We start from the raw sequence: 14,026 nt of genomic DNA, 5'->3' as shown, positions 1-14,026 counted from the left end.
AACATGCGCGTGCTGGTGAAGCGGTCACCTAGAGAAAAATAAAAATAATTAATTTTGATTCATTTTGTAATCACAATCAACAGAAGAGCCTGCAGCCCATTGGCACTGCAAACAAAAAACACAAAATGGGCAACGATTTGGGAAAGGAGCTGATGAAGAAGAAGTACAAGAAGAAGGAGATCGTGGATCTGCGTAAGCAGGGCATCCCCGAGATTCCCAAATCGGTGCGCCAGCTCCAGTGCCGCGAGCTCATCTTGGCCGAGAACGACATTACCTCGCTGCCCGACGAGCTGGGCAAACTGGCGCGTATCGAGGTGCTCGACCTGGGCAACAACCGCATCAACCACGTCCCGCCCGCCCTCGGCGATCTCGCCCCGACCCTGCGCGAGCTGTGGCTCTGCAACAACAAGCTCTTCTTCACCGCCCCGCTCACCCCCAACCTGGGCAAGCTGCGCCTCCTCCAGAAGCTCGACCTCAGCGGCAACCAGCTCGAGGAGCTCCCCGCCGAGCTCGGCCAGCTCTCGGCCCTCCAGTACCTCGACATCAGCGGCAACAACCTTCAGGTCTTCCCGCCCGAGTTCGGCAACCTGCGCGCCCTCCTCATCTTCAAGGCCGAGAACAACCGCCTCCGCGCGCTCGCCCCCGAGGTGGGCAACCTCACCGAGCTCAGCGAGTGGTACCTCGCCAACAACGCCCTCTCCCGCCTGCCCCCGCAGATCGGCAACCTCCGCAACCTACAGGTCTGACCTCTCTCTCTCTCTCTCCCCCCGCTACTTCCCATGAAGTAACCCGTTGCGCCCGCACCTCACTCGCTCTCTTCTTCGTTGTGTGCGCCGTGTATGTGTGTGTTGGTGTGGTGTGGTGTGTGGTGTTATGTCAGGTGTTTGATTTGTCGAACAACAAGCTGCAGGACCTGCCGGCCGAGATGGGCTACCTGGCCAGGCTGCGCAGCTTCTCGGTGAACGAGAACTCCAACCTCAAGACCCTGTTCCCGCTCGAACAGCTGAACCAGCTCCAGTACATGGGCCTGCGCAACACGCTCCTGGACGAGCTCCCAGAGGACCTGTGCACGCTGCCCAGCATCGTCGAGCTCGACCTCAGGAACAACCTTCAGATCGGACGCATTCCTCCCGAGATCGGCCGTCTCACCACACTCAGAAGGTCAATGCCGCTCTCCCGCCGACTCACATTAGCACATACTGACATGGATGCACCGCACACGCCGCACACGCACGCCACACGCACAGGCTTGATCTGTTCGGCAACAAGTTGACGAACCTGCCGGCGGAGATCGGCAACCTGGTCAATCTGGAGCTGCTCGACTTGCGCCAGAACTCGCTGGCCATCGAGCTGATCCCGCCCGAGCTGGGCCGCCTCACGCGCCTCGAGCGTCTGCTGATGAGCAAGAACAATCTCGCCACCCTGCCGGCCGAGATCAAGACCATGTACGCCCTCAAGGAGCTCGACGCCGCCAACAACGTGCTCCTCTCCGTTCCCGAGGAAATCGGCTGTCTCGTACGCTCACACCACCCATAGCCCCCCCCCCCATGTTTAATTTGTGTCGACCGCTTGTGTCGCTGGCGAGTGAGTAACTCACTCTCTGTCCCGCGGCCTGCGCAGTCCAACCTGCAAAAGCTGAACGTGTCGGGCAATCGGTTGCTGACGCTGCCGCCCACTATCGCCCTGCTGACGGCGCTCACCAAGCTCGACATCAAGGGCAACGAAATCCACGAGCTGCCCTCGGAGGTCGGCGAGCTCAGCAGCGTGGTCAAGATCGACATGTCGCACAACATGATGACCAAGTGCGCGCCCCTTCTTTACACACTAATTCCGGCTCTTTGCGTTCGTTGGCTCACGACACACCGTGTGTGTGCGCTCGTGTCTTGTCAAGCTTGCCATGGGAGTTGGGGAGCCTGCCCAAGCTGGAGGTCATGGACATCAGCCACAACCCGCTGGTGATCCCGCCGCCAGACGTGCTCAACAGAGGCACACCCGCCGTACTCGCGTGGCTCCGCAAGAACGAGAAGACGGTGCGTGACACGCACCCATCGCCCGCCTCTCACCCATTCGTCTCAACGACCACCTCGCAATACCACCACAGGGAAGAAACAAGCACGTCACAGGTCTCTCCTTCGTCTAAGCAGCCGCCCACGACGCAACTCAAGCCCATCACTCACACGGTCGCTGCGTGGCATACGGACGCTTGGTATGATTGTTTGTTTGTTGTTGAGGCCTTGTTTTTTTGTAGAACTAGATGCATGCGTTCTGTCCACACTTCCTCCTTTACCTTTTTCTTCAAGGCACAAGTGGGGCGTAGACAGATATTTGTTTGTTTTAACTATATATTTATAATTGCTAAAGATAAATAAGAGTGTGGTGGTGCTGGCAGCAGGAGTCATCGCTTCCTCGCGAGGCACCAACCGTCGATTCCTGGTCTCTGGTCTCTGGCTTCTGTGACCTTCGTCGTGGTGTATGTACAGAATAGTTCGGTTGTGGGCTTGATTCGCCCTCGATCGAGGCAACCTTACACCGCCTGGTGCCGGCTAAAGCCGCGCTTGCCGGTGGGGATGCCCAGCTGGCCCATGGTCTCCGGCTCCTCCAGGTCCCACTGCTCCACGGCCGGGAAGGGGTTGTAGCCGTTGTTCTCCTCGAGCAGCGCCCCTTCGGGCCGGCCGCGCAGGCGGGCGCCGCTGGTTGCGCTCGCGCTCCGTTCGCGGCTGTACCCGAGGTCGACCGCGGACTTGGAGAGCACCGGCCGCCGGCCATCGAGCTCGGGTCGGTCTTCGACCGATTCCCAGCCGCTGCCGGAGCCCTGAGAACTCCACTCGCCCGAGTGGCGACGCGACTCAGCGATCTTTGACGACGTGCGCCTGGCGGAGGTGCCGTAGCGAGTGTTCTCCCTCTCCTCCTTGGCGGCCTTGACAAAGGCCACGCACACCCTGTGACACACGCAAAAAACAGGCGTGAGCTTTGAAGGGGAATGCACCGGGGGCGATGAGCAGAACGTACTGGATGGCCTTCATCCATTCCTTGCGTTGCTCGGCGCTGGAGGGCTCAAAATACAATCTCTTCATCTTGCCCTTGGCTGCAGGAGAAGCAACAGGTGAGAACCTCACTCACACTTGATCGACGTTGAGCTCCACAAGCAGACATACCCGTGTAAAGGCTGATGATGAATACATGGGTGCAGCGCTGGGCCTCCACGTTCTGCACCGAGTACAGGCTGTAGTACTTCTTGACGATGCCGGTCCGCTTGTGCTGTTGGCCAAATTTTAAAGCAAAACTTTAGTCGAAAAGTCGCCAGAATTGCGTGTTTTAATTTGCCAAAGATGCCCCTTGCGTGGGCGCAGAGGCGGTGAGGATGGGTACCAGAATGCGGAAGCTCTTCTCGGTGAGGACGATTCGGCGCACTTTGCGGCCCCAGAAGCCCTTCTCGTAGAGGAAACCGCCCTTGACGAAGTTGTCGCCGTCGTTGCTCTCAATCCAGGTGTCGCTGGTGAGGTTGTCGTCCATGAACGACGACAAGCTACTCCCCAGCGGGTCGCTCTTTCCGTATGTGTGAAAGTCGGGACCCTTGAGCGACTGCGTGGAGGGGGAAAGGTGATGATGAAGAAGAGTGTAAGCAAGGACATAGAAAGAGGGTCGGCAAAGAGAGAGAGCATGTACCATGTTGTGGTGTGATTAGTTGGAAGGGAAGAGGTAAGCAGTGGTGAGCGGGTTGGAGGGTGATGATGATAATGAGTGGAAGGAAGGTGCGGGCGGGGCTACAAATAGGCCTTGGCCGACATGACATGAGGGACGCTGCAGCCTCCTGGGTCGTCCCCTTCGCCGCAGCAGTTCGCCCACATTGCGCTGCTAAAATGTCGGAAATTTCACAGTGCCAACGCCTGCGCCCAGCGAGCCAGACCATCTCCCCACGAATTCCACAATGGTGGCTTGGCGTTGTGCGTTCGCTCAATTCCTTGCATCGTCCTCATGCCGTCAGCTGTACATCTCACCTTCTGTCCAGAACAGGAATGCTGTTGTTGCGTGGTGAGGTGCTTGCTGTTTGATTTTTGGTTGGTCGCAGAAGAACGAAGAGCCTTGTTCCGGAATGAATGGAACTCGCTTTGGAGCGCGCACCTGCGCGAACGAAGAAGAAAGGGCAACCGAGGCTCTGTCTTTGGTATCATGTCTGAATGCGCGGAGTCCACCACGGCGCCTCTTCGCATCTCGCCGCCCCATTCACCTGCGCCCGCCCCCTCATCTTCAACCTCGCCATCTGCAGCGAAGCCAACAACAATCGAAGGGGAGCCGGAGGTCCGAGCGCGCAGGGGAAGCTCCTTCTCGTTCTCGCAATGGCCTCTTCGATTTCTTAAAATTGAGGATGATTCAGCCTCGAAGGCGAAGCCATTGCAAACAGCCCAATCGAAATCGAATTCAATTGCAGGCGAAGCCCAACATCACCTCCGCGGAGAGCAGCTGGACCAGGAGCTGCAGCTGGAGGTCGAAGCTGAGGGGATCCGACAGCGCGCGGTACTATTGGCGAACCTGTTGGTGGCCCTGGCCGGGGTGAGCCTCGCCGTGCTTCCCTTTCGTGTCCACGCCGACGGGCTGGTCAAGACGTGCAGCTCCGGGCTGGCGATCATCTTCTACGCCGGTCTGCTGTGGCTCGCGCGCTGGCGACGCGACAACGGACGCCTCTCTGCTGTGTTCGCCTGCCTCTTCTTCAACACCTTTCTCGTCTGGCGGGTTCGAACTCCTCCACTCTCCGTTGTGCGCTCGTCGAGCGATCAGCGGCTGATAGGGTCATCATCGCGGTATCTGCGCACACAGGGCTCGACCCATCTCGGGGTCTGGTCGGAAGAGTTTGCGTGGCTGCCCATGGTACCCATGGTGGTGTTCTGTCTTCTGGGTCCGCGTGCGGGTGTGGCGTCTACCGTGGTGGTCATGCTCGAGGCCTGGCTCTTTTTTTACATCAGCTCCAGTGGTACGCCAGCCACACTTTGTGCAGTTGGAGATGTTTGCGCACGCGCCCTCACGTTCTGTTGCTGAGCCCAACTGTTCGGTGAGTGCAGACGACACGCTGGGCCACAGCTTTGAGACGTCGTGCGTGCACGTGAGCTCGGATCTCAAATTCGTGTTTGTACCATTCAACTGTGTGCCCTTTGACGGGCAAGGCCAGCAAATCAACCGGTTTGCCTCAAGCACCACGGGTAGCGTCAGCCTTTCCTCTTGAACAATCACAGATCTCTGCCTAACAATCAACTTAATCCACATCATCATCATCATCATCATCTCATCATCATAGAGCTCATTGTCAGCAAGCTCCTCGCAATCTGCTTCACAAGCATGTTTTCCTATGTCTACGAGGCCAACCGGTACGTTGGCCGGAGTTTCGCATCTACTCAGGCTGGCGATGTGATCACCTGCTGATCGGCCGAGGCTCTCTGCTCTCAGTGCCAGCGCACAGGAGCGCATGAAGGAGGCACTCCACCTTCGGGAAAAGATTAACGTGTCGCTGCGGCAGGCGACCAAAGCGAAGACGGCCTTCCTTGCCAACATGAGTCACGGTACCCCAGTCCGCCGTCACCGACCAGGCAGCCCACCACACCACGCCACTCACGCGATTCTGCTCTCTCTTCGCGCAGAGTTGCGGACGCCGATGCACGGAATCATTGGTATGCAGGAACCTTGTCTGCCCAATGAACGTGTGGGTCGTGCTCATGTAGGGCTTGGTCGACCACAACACAGCGATGGCCAAGGACTTGATGGAGATGCCGCTCGAACAAGCCGCGAGCGAATCGGCGCGCGTGATCAGCGACTGTGCGGACCACTTGCTGGGCCTCGTCAATGACATCCTCGACTTTGCCCGCATCGAAACCAAGTATGTCAGATCCATTGCATCCCACCTAGCCCACTGGTTGGCTCACTCTGTGGCGACTCTCAGTCAGCTGGAGCTGGAAGTGATTCCGCTGTCGATGGTGAAGGAAGTGGAAAAAGCTGTGAGTCTCCACGCGGCGATGGCCAAGAAGAAGCGCTTGAACCTGACTACTGAAATCACCATCTCGCAGCCGCTTCGCCTCGGTGCCACCCCCCTCCTGGCCATGGCGTGAATCAGCACATAACCACAACGCCCAAACGAAACCAACTGACGCCATTCTTGAACAGGAGACCCGCTGCGCTTTAGGCAAATAATCATCAATTTAATCACCAACGCTCTCAAGTTCACGCCCGAGGGAGGTCACGTGATCGTGTCGGCCTCCTCCAGCAGCGTCGAGCCCGAGATCATCTCTGGTGCGTTTTCGACTCGAGCTCTTCCCTCCCGCTTGCGCTACAGATCCATCCTTCATTAAGGTTGGGTTTTCTGATCGTTCCTCTTTCGACACGACCAGTGAGCGTCAAGGACACGGGGATCGGGATCCCAGCTCAGGGCCTGGAGCACATCTTTGAGGTATATCTGCTGTGTCGTCCCATAGTGCTATTGCTCCCGAACAGCCTCATGAACTGTTCGCCCACCCCTTCATTCGTCTCTACAGAGCTTTTCCCAGTTAGATGCGAGCGTGGGTCGTAAGTTTGGCGGCTCTGGTCTCGGCCTCGCTATCAGCAAGAAGCTCTGCCGGGTACGCGGCTCGTATCATCATGGATGGCCAGACATTCACCCAGTACTCGGACTCACGCGTTCCCCCCCCCCATCATGCATGCACAGGCAATGGGCGGCGATATCAATGTAGTGAGCGAGGTGGGCCAGGGCTCCGTGTTCACATTTACTGTGCGCCTGCCGGTCGCCGATCCGAGCACGCCGACCATAGCTCACGACGTCGTAGATTCTGCGTTGTACGGGCGTCCCCCACTTTTCACATGGGTCCACGCAGGAGCTGGCTAACGCGGTCATCTTCGCGCATGGTCGTGCAGGGCCGGTTTGCTCGAGGGAAAGAAGGTGCTGGTGGTGGAGGACAACCTGGTCAACCAGAGGGTGGCCACCAAGATGCTCAAGTCTCTCGGATGCTCCGTCACTGTACGTACAATCCATCAATTCAAGGACCCTTGGCTCGTGCCAGCGAAAGCATCAAAGCTGACGTTACACACGCCTTTACAATGTATGTAGCTGGCGGGTGATGGGGTGGAAGCGGTGACCATGTTCGAGAGGGAGACGTTCGACTGATCCTCATGGATGTGCAGATGCCCATCATGGACGGCTTCCAGGCCACAGCCCGCATTCGCCACATCGAACACCACCGCGCCCAATCCCGGGCCACGAGCAGCGAGTCTCAGCACCACGACCTTCGACGGCGCGACGGCCTCGAGGACAAGGGCAGCGAGGCACAAGGAGAGTCGGCACTGCGATCATCGCAGGAGCGGGTGCCGATCATCGCGCTCACTGCGTCGGCGACCTACGACTACCAGGCCCAGTGCCTGGAGAAGGGCATGGACCGGTTCCTCACCAAGCCGCTCAAGAAGGAGACCCTCCAGCGCGTGCTCGCCGACTTCCTCGAGGGCCCTCGCTCTGGCTCCGCCTCGCCCCTCCCAGCGCCGCTCTTCTCGTCCTCCGCCACACCAGCGTCCACGCAACTGCGGCACCGCCGGCGGATGTCCATCGTCGAGTAGTGGTCACGTCATCATATTATTTATTATAATTAAAATAATATTATAATCGTAATAAAATTGTACTTTCCGCACGAGCAATTAGAAATAGTTTTTATAATTTGACCGCACTTGCCACTAAAGATGGAGGGGGAGAAGAAGGCGAAGCTGAAGAGAACGTTCTCTTTCAAGAAGAAAGAAAACTTGTCCACGATCACGGGGGACCCGGGCGCAGAAGAGGGCATGGCCTCGCCCCGCAAAGCTTCCTCACCCTCGCCCGGTTCGGTACAGCCCCCCCCCCAATATTCGGTCTTCGTTCTTCTTTCTTTTCGCTATCGGTCTTCGTTCTTTCGTTCTAATCCCTTTTCAGGAGTCGCCAGCGTCGCCTGCACGGAGAAGGCTGGGCTTCGGGCTCAAGAAGAAGAGCAAAGGTTCCCCTTTCATTTCTGTTTTGTATACGGCGCTTGCGGCTCGCCGTCCGTACACCGATTGACCGGCTCACCCACAGGTGAAGAAGACGCTCTGGGAAAGGGCGACAAGAAGCAAAAGAAGGCGAAGAAGGAGGGCAAGAAAGAAAAGAAGCGGAAGGAGCTGTTCCCCGCGGATGGAGCGAACGAGGACCCCGCCGGCCTCAACAGGGACAAGAAGGGCAAGAAGAAGACCACCAGCGACAAGACCACCAAGAAGCCATCGTCGACCCTCCTGAAGACCTCTCTGACCTCGACGGCCTACCTGGCGGCCTCGCAGCACCAGGGGCCGATCCAGGGCCTGGACCGGCGGATGACGACCTTCCTTCTCTCGTTCCTCTCTGGCCACGACCTCCTCTCTGCTCGTTTGGTGTCTAAGCGCTGGGCCGGCATCATCGGTAAGCTCATCACTTGTGCAGTAGTGCGTGTGCGTGTGCGTGTGCGTGTGCTAAGCTGTGGAATCGCCACGACACAGATGGGAATGGGCACTTGATGTGGAAGTCTGCCTGCCTCAACCTGTGGACCGAGCAGCTGCGCGATTTTGCCGAGGTGCAGCCCTCGCTGCTCGCGGCCGCGCACCCGAGCGGTCGCCGCGGGGTGGCGGTGGACGCCCTGGCCGCCGTGCTCAACTCGTCGGTCAGCGGCGACTGGCGCCGGCTCTATTTCCTCTCGACCCATGGCCTCTCGCTCGACATCGCTACGACGTCGCAGCATCCCTTCCCCACCACCAACCTCAGCCAGAGACCTGCCTGCTTTCATCTTCATCGTCGTCGTCGTCGTCGTCGCTCTTCATCTTCATCACTGTCGCCTGCCACGTTCCTCTTCTCGCCCCTGCAGCTGCTGGTCAGAGGCGACCTTCAAGCATTCGAACCGACATCGGCGCCGGCCGAGGCGAGCGACGGTGCTCTGCCGACGACTGCCGACGAACAGTTCCTCGACGCCCAGTCCTGCCCCGGCTGGACCGCCAGCGGGTCCCTGGCCCGATACGAGGAGGCGCTTGGCGAGCACCTCCTCTCCGCTGGATCGAGCGCCGAGCGCCGAGTGAAGGTCATCTGGAGCGCGCAGGTGCTGCCAGGCTTCCACTGGACCGTCGTCGCTGTCCCCATCGTCACCAAGACCCAGCCCAGCGTCCACACTGGGTCAGCCAGACACCAGCAGCATCGCATCATCCACACGGCTTCTCTCGCTCAGGTACTCCGCTCAATCGAGCCTCACAGGCGCGATCGCAGCTACATGTCTAACTCCGACTTGGCGCACTGTGTTGTGGGCAGGACGGCAAGGTGGTGGCGGAGCGGGGCGGTCGAGCTCTGGCGGCGTTCATGTCGCAGCAGAGGGTCGCTGGTCTGGGCGGACCGGCTCTTCGGCTGCTCGCGATCGCCTTCGGCGTGCCGCAGCTCATCCCGGTGCCGCTCTCCGGGCACAACGCACCGCAGTTCCTCGCACCGCAGGGCGAGAAGCCCTGGTCGTTCGTCTTCTTCCACCAGACCGGTACGTAAGCACCTCGCATCGTCTATCGCCACACCACCTTTCTCGCTGATGTAATTCCTAATTCCTCTTGCAGAGGCCGTCACCAAGACCTCGCTCTTTGCGCTCAGGAACGTCGTTGGCCCTGAGGAAGTCGAGGCATCTGAGCCCACAACACAGAACACGAGAGAGCGGTCCGGCACGCAGCTCTTCTACGCCCAGTTGGCGGGCGGCATTCCTCCGCAACTGGAGAAGAAGAAAGAGGAGGAGCAGAGCGCGGCGGGGAAGAAGCAAGCGCCGCCGGTGCCGGCGCGGCACAAGCCTACGGCCGAACCACTCACCACCACCACGCCCAGCGAGCCGCTGCTGGTGCGGACATGCCTGTTCCGTAACGGGCACCGGGGACCATTCTGCCTTCTCCGCTCATCCACCCCGAGCAAGACCGACAAGAACGACAGGCCGGTCTGGGCCAGCGAGGACCCCACGCTGCTCGCGGCTTTACCTCCCCAGGACTGCACTCCCTACCCCGTCGCCTAGGGGCAGTCTCGTGTGTCCCCCCCTTCATGTAGATCACATTCGCCAAGAGACGAAAGAAAACTCGGGCACACTTACTTGTGGCGAGCCCAGGCAATCACCGCCCTTGCCCGACTCTGGGCCTTGGGTGTGCCTTTTCGGGTCTGTGGTCGGGCCACCAGTGTTCTGCGGTGGTGGCCGGAGATCAGGACTTGGTTCTGAGAGTTGTTGGGGCAGACGGCGATGCGGCTGACACTGACACTGACTCCGAAATAGCAAAGCCATCAACGCGCAACTCTTTCTTCACCACCTTCTGCTTCTGTTCACACACACGCAACCACGAGATGATGGAGGGCCTGCAACAGCAACAGAAGAAAAAGAAGGAGGCGCCGCCCAACTTGATAGAGGAGTGGCGACGCAGATTCATGGAGGCCAAGGAAGAGGAGAAGGAGAACGCTCCTCTTCTTAGCTCCACAGAGCAGGACGAAGAGGGGGCCAGCAGCACGAAGCCGACCCCAGAGGAGCGAAGGCGAGCATTCGCCGAGACACCGCGTGAGCTGGGCTTTTGCGGCTCGGTGGCGTCTCTGCTTTCCTCGCTCCCTTCTTTTGCATCATCTGCCCCGATCTCCACGCGCAGACGATCTCGGCCGTGCCTGCGATGGGGCTTCTCCTTCTCGCGATGGCCTCTTCGCTTCCTCCGTCTGCACGATCAACCACTGCGCAAACAGGAAGACAATGCAACGGAAAATCTCTCCCAGGCTGTCGAGGAAGAGATTGAGGAAGAGGAGGAAGATGAACGAATTGGCGAATATGTGGCGCATGAAGAAACGAAGGGGCGAGCGGTGATGCTAATCAATCTCCTAGTAGCACTCATCTTCGTCAATGCCCTCGTTTTGTCGCTGCGCCTGTGGATCGATGGGTGGAATCATCTCAGCTCCTGGCAATCTCTCTTTTCAATGAGCGTCTATGGATGCCTTCTTTGGCTGGCACGTTTGCTCAACGACCACGGCCGCACCTCGGCCTGGATATCCTGCCTCTACTTCAACCTTATTCTCATCTACAAGGTACTCCTCGCCTCCTTGTGCATTCGCCAGTCGTGCTGATGTTAAAAAAACAAATCTTCATGCGCAGTGCGTGCTGTACGGCGTCCGTACGGAGATGTTCTCGTGGATAGCCATGATGCCGCTCGTTCTGTTCTGCTTGGTGGGGCCGCGGGCCGGGGTGGTAGCCACCTTCGGGCTCATCGGCGAGAGTCTGCTCATCTACGCCCTCACACCTGACGGTAAGATGGGGCTTGACACGTTTTGTGTGTGAAGGGGTCTGCTGACTGACCGCTGACACTCCATCGTCACAGACGCGCGCAACGGCCAAGCGTTCGATCTGGCGTGCGTACAGCTGAACCAGCAGGGCATCGTGTTCGTTCCCTTCGCGTGCGCCAAGTTGGACATTCACGGCGCCCACATCGGTCGCTTCCCCACGAGCCTCCAGGGTAGTACTACCTCTGTCCACTGCCGCAACTTACGCGCCGCAGCGCCGCCTGCCGCTCCACTGTCGCCAGTCGTGGTGACGCGCTTCACTAACATGCTCCTCCCGCGCGCGCGTGTGTGTGTCTCGTCGACAGAGCTGCTCACGAGCAAGATCCTGCTGATCGCGTTCATGGGTGTCTTTGCCTACGTGTACGAATCGAACAGGTTCGTGCACCAGGTCGCTTCCTGTATACAACAATGTTTGCTCCTCCTCCTCCTTAACACGCTCCCGCGCACACTACCAGGCGTAGCGCGCTGAGGCGGATGATGGTGGCGCTGCAGCAGAAGGAGAGGGTCAACGTGTCGCTCCAGCAGGCCACCAAAGCCAAAACGGCCTTCCTCGCCAACATGAGTCACGGTACCCCATTCCGCCGTCACCCGACCCCATACCCAGCTCCGCCCACAGCGTGCCGTTACTTATTCGATCCGTGTTCGGCCTCTCGGTTCTGGGTCGCTCCTCTCGCAGAGCTGCGTACGCCCATGCACGGTATCATCGGTAGGTCGCTCGCTCGAATTGTTGCGTGTTGAGAGGCCTCAAGGACTGATCAGAGAGTGGCTCCCCCTTGAAAACAACACAGCGATGGCGAAGGACCTGATGGAGATGCCGCTCAGCGAAGGGGCTTTCGAATCGGCGCGCATCATCAGCGATTGCGCGGACCACTTGCTGGGCCTCGTCAACGACATCCTCGACTTCGCCCGCATCGAGTCCAAGTACTGCGAATTCCTACATTCCACCTCCCGCTCTTCCTCCTCCCCCTTCGCACGCTGATCGCGTGCTCTTCGTGTGGTTGGGGTGAACAGTCAACTGGAACTGGAGTCCATTCCGCTGTCGGTGTGCGAAGAAGTAGACAAGGCCGTGAGTCTGCACACGGTCATGGCCAAGAAGAAGCACGTCGCCCTCATCTCCGAAATCGACATCGCACAGCCCCTCCGCCTCGGTACATCATCCACCACCGCCCCTGATCTTGATCGTCCACTTACGACGAAGAACGAAGAGAACGAAGAAGAACGAAGAAGTTCTCAACATTGGCCTCCATCTGCTGCAGGCGATCCACTCCGGTTTCGACAGATATTGCACAACCTGCTGAGTAACGCGATCAAATTCACGCCCGCGGAGGGCCACGTAATGGTGTCGGCCTCCACGGGTCAGGCCGACCCCGAAATCGTGTCGCTCAGCGTCGCGGACACGGGCATCGGCATTCCGCCCCAGGGCCTCGAGAACATATTCAAGGTACTCCACGCACACCTGCCTGGGCCGAACAGAGAGGTTTCTTACTCCCGCGAGCTTCTCTCTCGCTCTCTCTCTCTATAGAGCTTCTCCCAGCTGGATGCGAGTGTGGGGCGTAAGTTCGGCGGCTCGGGTCTCGGCCTTGCCATCAGCAAGAAACTGTCCCTCGTACGAACGCCTACGCAGGCCACGAAGTGTAAAAGCTCGCGCTGACGTGGGCACGTGTGTAACAGGCGATGCAGGGCGATATCAAGGTGGAGAGCGAGGTGGGCAAGGGATCCGTGTTCACCTTCACCGTCCGTCTGCCCCTCTACCAGCCCAAAACGCCGTTGACTATGCGCCGCGAGCACCCGACCACCGAAGATGGCACCACCGCTGCTGCTGTGTACGCTCTGCTTTCTGACCTCCTTTCATTGATCCAACTCCAACATCAGCCTAACTCGGTTCGTCTCGTAGTAAGGACTTGCTGCACGGGAGGAAGGTGCTGGTGGTGGAGGACAATATCATCAACCAGAAAGTGGCCACCAAGATGCTCACCTCCCTCGGCTGCTCCGTCACGGTACAAGTCGACTCCATCGCTCTTCGCTCTTCGCTCTTATTTCTAAAACGTTTGGCATTGGTTGTGGGCGTGATGTAGATCGCGGGCGATGGCGGGGCAGCGGTGGGGTTGTTCGAGAGGGAGACGTTCGACGTGATCCTCATGGATGTGCAGATGCCCATCATGGACGGCTTCCAGGCCACGGCCCGCATTCGCCACATCGAACACCGCCGCGCCCAAACCTGGGAGGAGTACCGGTGCGAGGAGAAGCCGAAGAGCAAAGAGCTCAAGCCCGAAGAAGGCGACGACGAGAACGAGAACGAGAAGGAAGCGGAGGTCAGATCAACGACAGATGAAACTGAAGTCAAGCGGACGACGCACGGGACGAAGCGGGTGCCGATCGTGGCGCTGACGGCGTCGGCCACGCGGGACTACGAGACCGAGTGTCTGGAGAAGGGCATGGACCGGTTCCTCACCAAGCCCTTCAGGAAGGAGACCCTCCAGGCCACCCTGATCGGTCTCTTCCGTCCTCCTCCGCCCTCGGAGATTTCTTCGCCTCCTTCGCCCGCCCCTGCCTCGCCACACTAGCGCACCACGATGTTTTTTCTTCTTCATCACAGCAAATTCTGCTTCTGCTAACACTCCATCAGAAGGCATTGCCAGATAAGTTCTTTGTGAAATAAAAGCATCACAGCCAAGGAGGAGAAGTTGTGTACAAGCGTTTGTT

The 14,026-nt window shown here is 58.9% G+C and overlaps 5 protein-coding genes across 5 annotated transcripts; 4 read left to right on the top strand and 1 right to left on the bottom strand.

Annotated features, from left to right (window-relative positions):
- Window positions 1-125: 125 nt before the first annotated feature.
- ACA1_287920 (Leucinerich repeat protein lrrA, putative) lies at window positions 126-2,140 on the top strand (the record flags this gene model as incomplete). The annotated part of the gene is made up of 6 exons (XM_004367789.1): window positions 126-740; window positions 881-1,161; window positions 1,248-1,515; window positions 1,621-1,802; window positions 1,892-2,030; window positions 2,102-2,140. 6 exons carry the CDS (start codon window positions 126-128, stop codon window positions 2,138-2,140), a joined length of 1,524 nt encoding a protein of 507 aa, XP_004367846.1.
- A 384-nt stretch (window positions 2,141-2,524) lies between these two features.
- Window positions 2,525-3,848, bottom strand: ACA1_287910 (PH domain containing protein; the record flags this gene model as incomplete). Its single annotated transcript, XM_004367788.1, has 5 exons — window positions 2,525-2,939; window positions 3,010-3,085; window positions 3,156-3,258; window positions 3,370-3,582; window positions 3,801-3,848. The coding sequence occupies 5 exons, from the start codon at window positions 3,846-3,848 to the stop codon at window positions 2,525-2,527; spliced, it is 855 nt and encodes a 284-aa protein (XP_004367845.1).
- Window positions 3,849-5,331: 1,483 nt separating this feature from the next.
- ACA1_287900 (ATPase/histidine kinase/DNA gyrase B/HSP90 domain containing protein) lies at window positions 5,332-7,587 on the top strand (the record flags this gene model as incomplete). Its single annotated transcript, XM_004367787.1, has 11 exons — window positions 5,332-5,360; window positions 5,446-5,552; window positions 5,631-5,660; window positions 5,734-5,866; window positions 5,930-6,066; window positions 6,151-6,276; window positions 6,375-6,433; window positions 6,531-6,602; window positions 6,689-6,816; window positions 6,895-6,997; window positions 7,162-7,587. 11 exons carry the CDS (start codon window positions 5,332-5,334, stop codon window positions 7,585-7,587), a joined length of 1,350 nt encoding a protein of 449 aa, XP_004367844.1.
- Window positions 7,588-7,707: 120 nt separating this feature from the next.
- Window positions 7,708-10,031, top strand: ACA1_287890 (Fbox domain containing protein; the record flags this gene model as incomplete). Its single annotated transcript, XM_004367786.1, has 6 exons — window positions 7,708-7,848; window positions 7,934-7,994; window positions 8,072-8,428; window positions 8,506-9,221; window positions 9,302-9,518; window positions 9,592-10,031. The coding sequence occupies 6 exons, from the start codon at window positions 7,708-7,710 to the stop codon at window positions 10,029-10,031; spliced, it is 1,932 nt and encodes a 643-aa protein (XP_004367843.1).
- Window positions 10,032-11,165: 1,134 nt separating this feature from the next.
- On the top strand, window positions 11,166-13,887 carry ACA1_287880 (ATPase/histidine kinase/DNA gyrase B/HSP90 domain containing protein; the record flags this gene model as incomplete). Its single annotated transcript, XM_004367785.1, has 11 exons — window positions 11,166-11,289; window positions 11,362-11,499; window positions 11,629-11,698; window positions 11,779-11,891; window positions 12,112-12,244; window positions 12,335-12,471; window positions 12,580-12,764; window positions 12,846-12,929; window positions 12,995-13,146; window positions 13,218-13,320; window positions 13,399-13,887. The coding sequence occupies 11 exons, from the start codon at window positions 11,166-11,168 to the stop codon at window positions 13,885-13,887; spliced, it is 1,728 nt and encodes a 575-aa protein (XP_004367842.1).
- Between the last annotated feature and the right edge of the window lie 139 nt (window positions 13,888-14,026).

This window comes from Acanthamoeba castellanii (genome assembly GCF_000313135.1).
Source record: "Acanthamoeba castellanii str. Neff unplaced genomic scaffold scf7180000084777, whole genome shotgun sequence".
NCBI classification, from domain to species: domain Eukaryota; phylum Discosea; order Longamoebia; family Acanthamoebidae; genus Acanthamoeba; species Acanthamoeba castellanii.
This window is presented reverse-complemented; position numbering and strand designations above follow the sequence as displayed.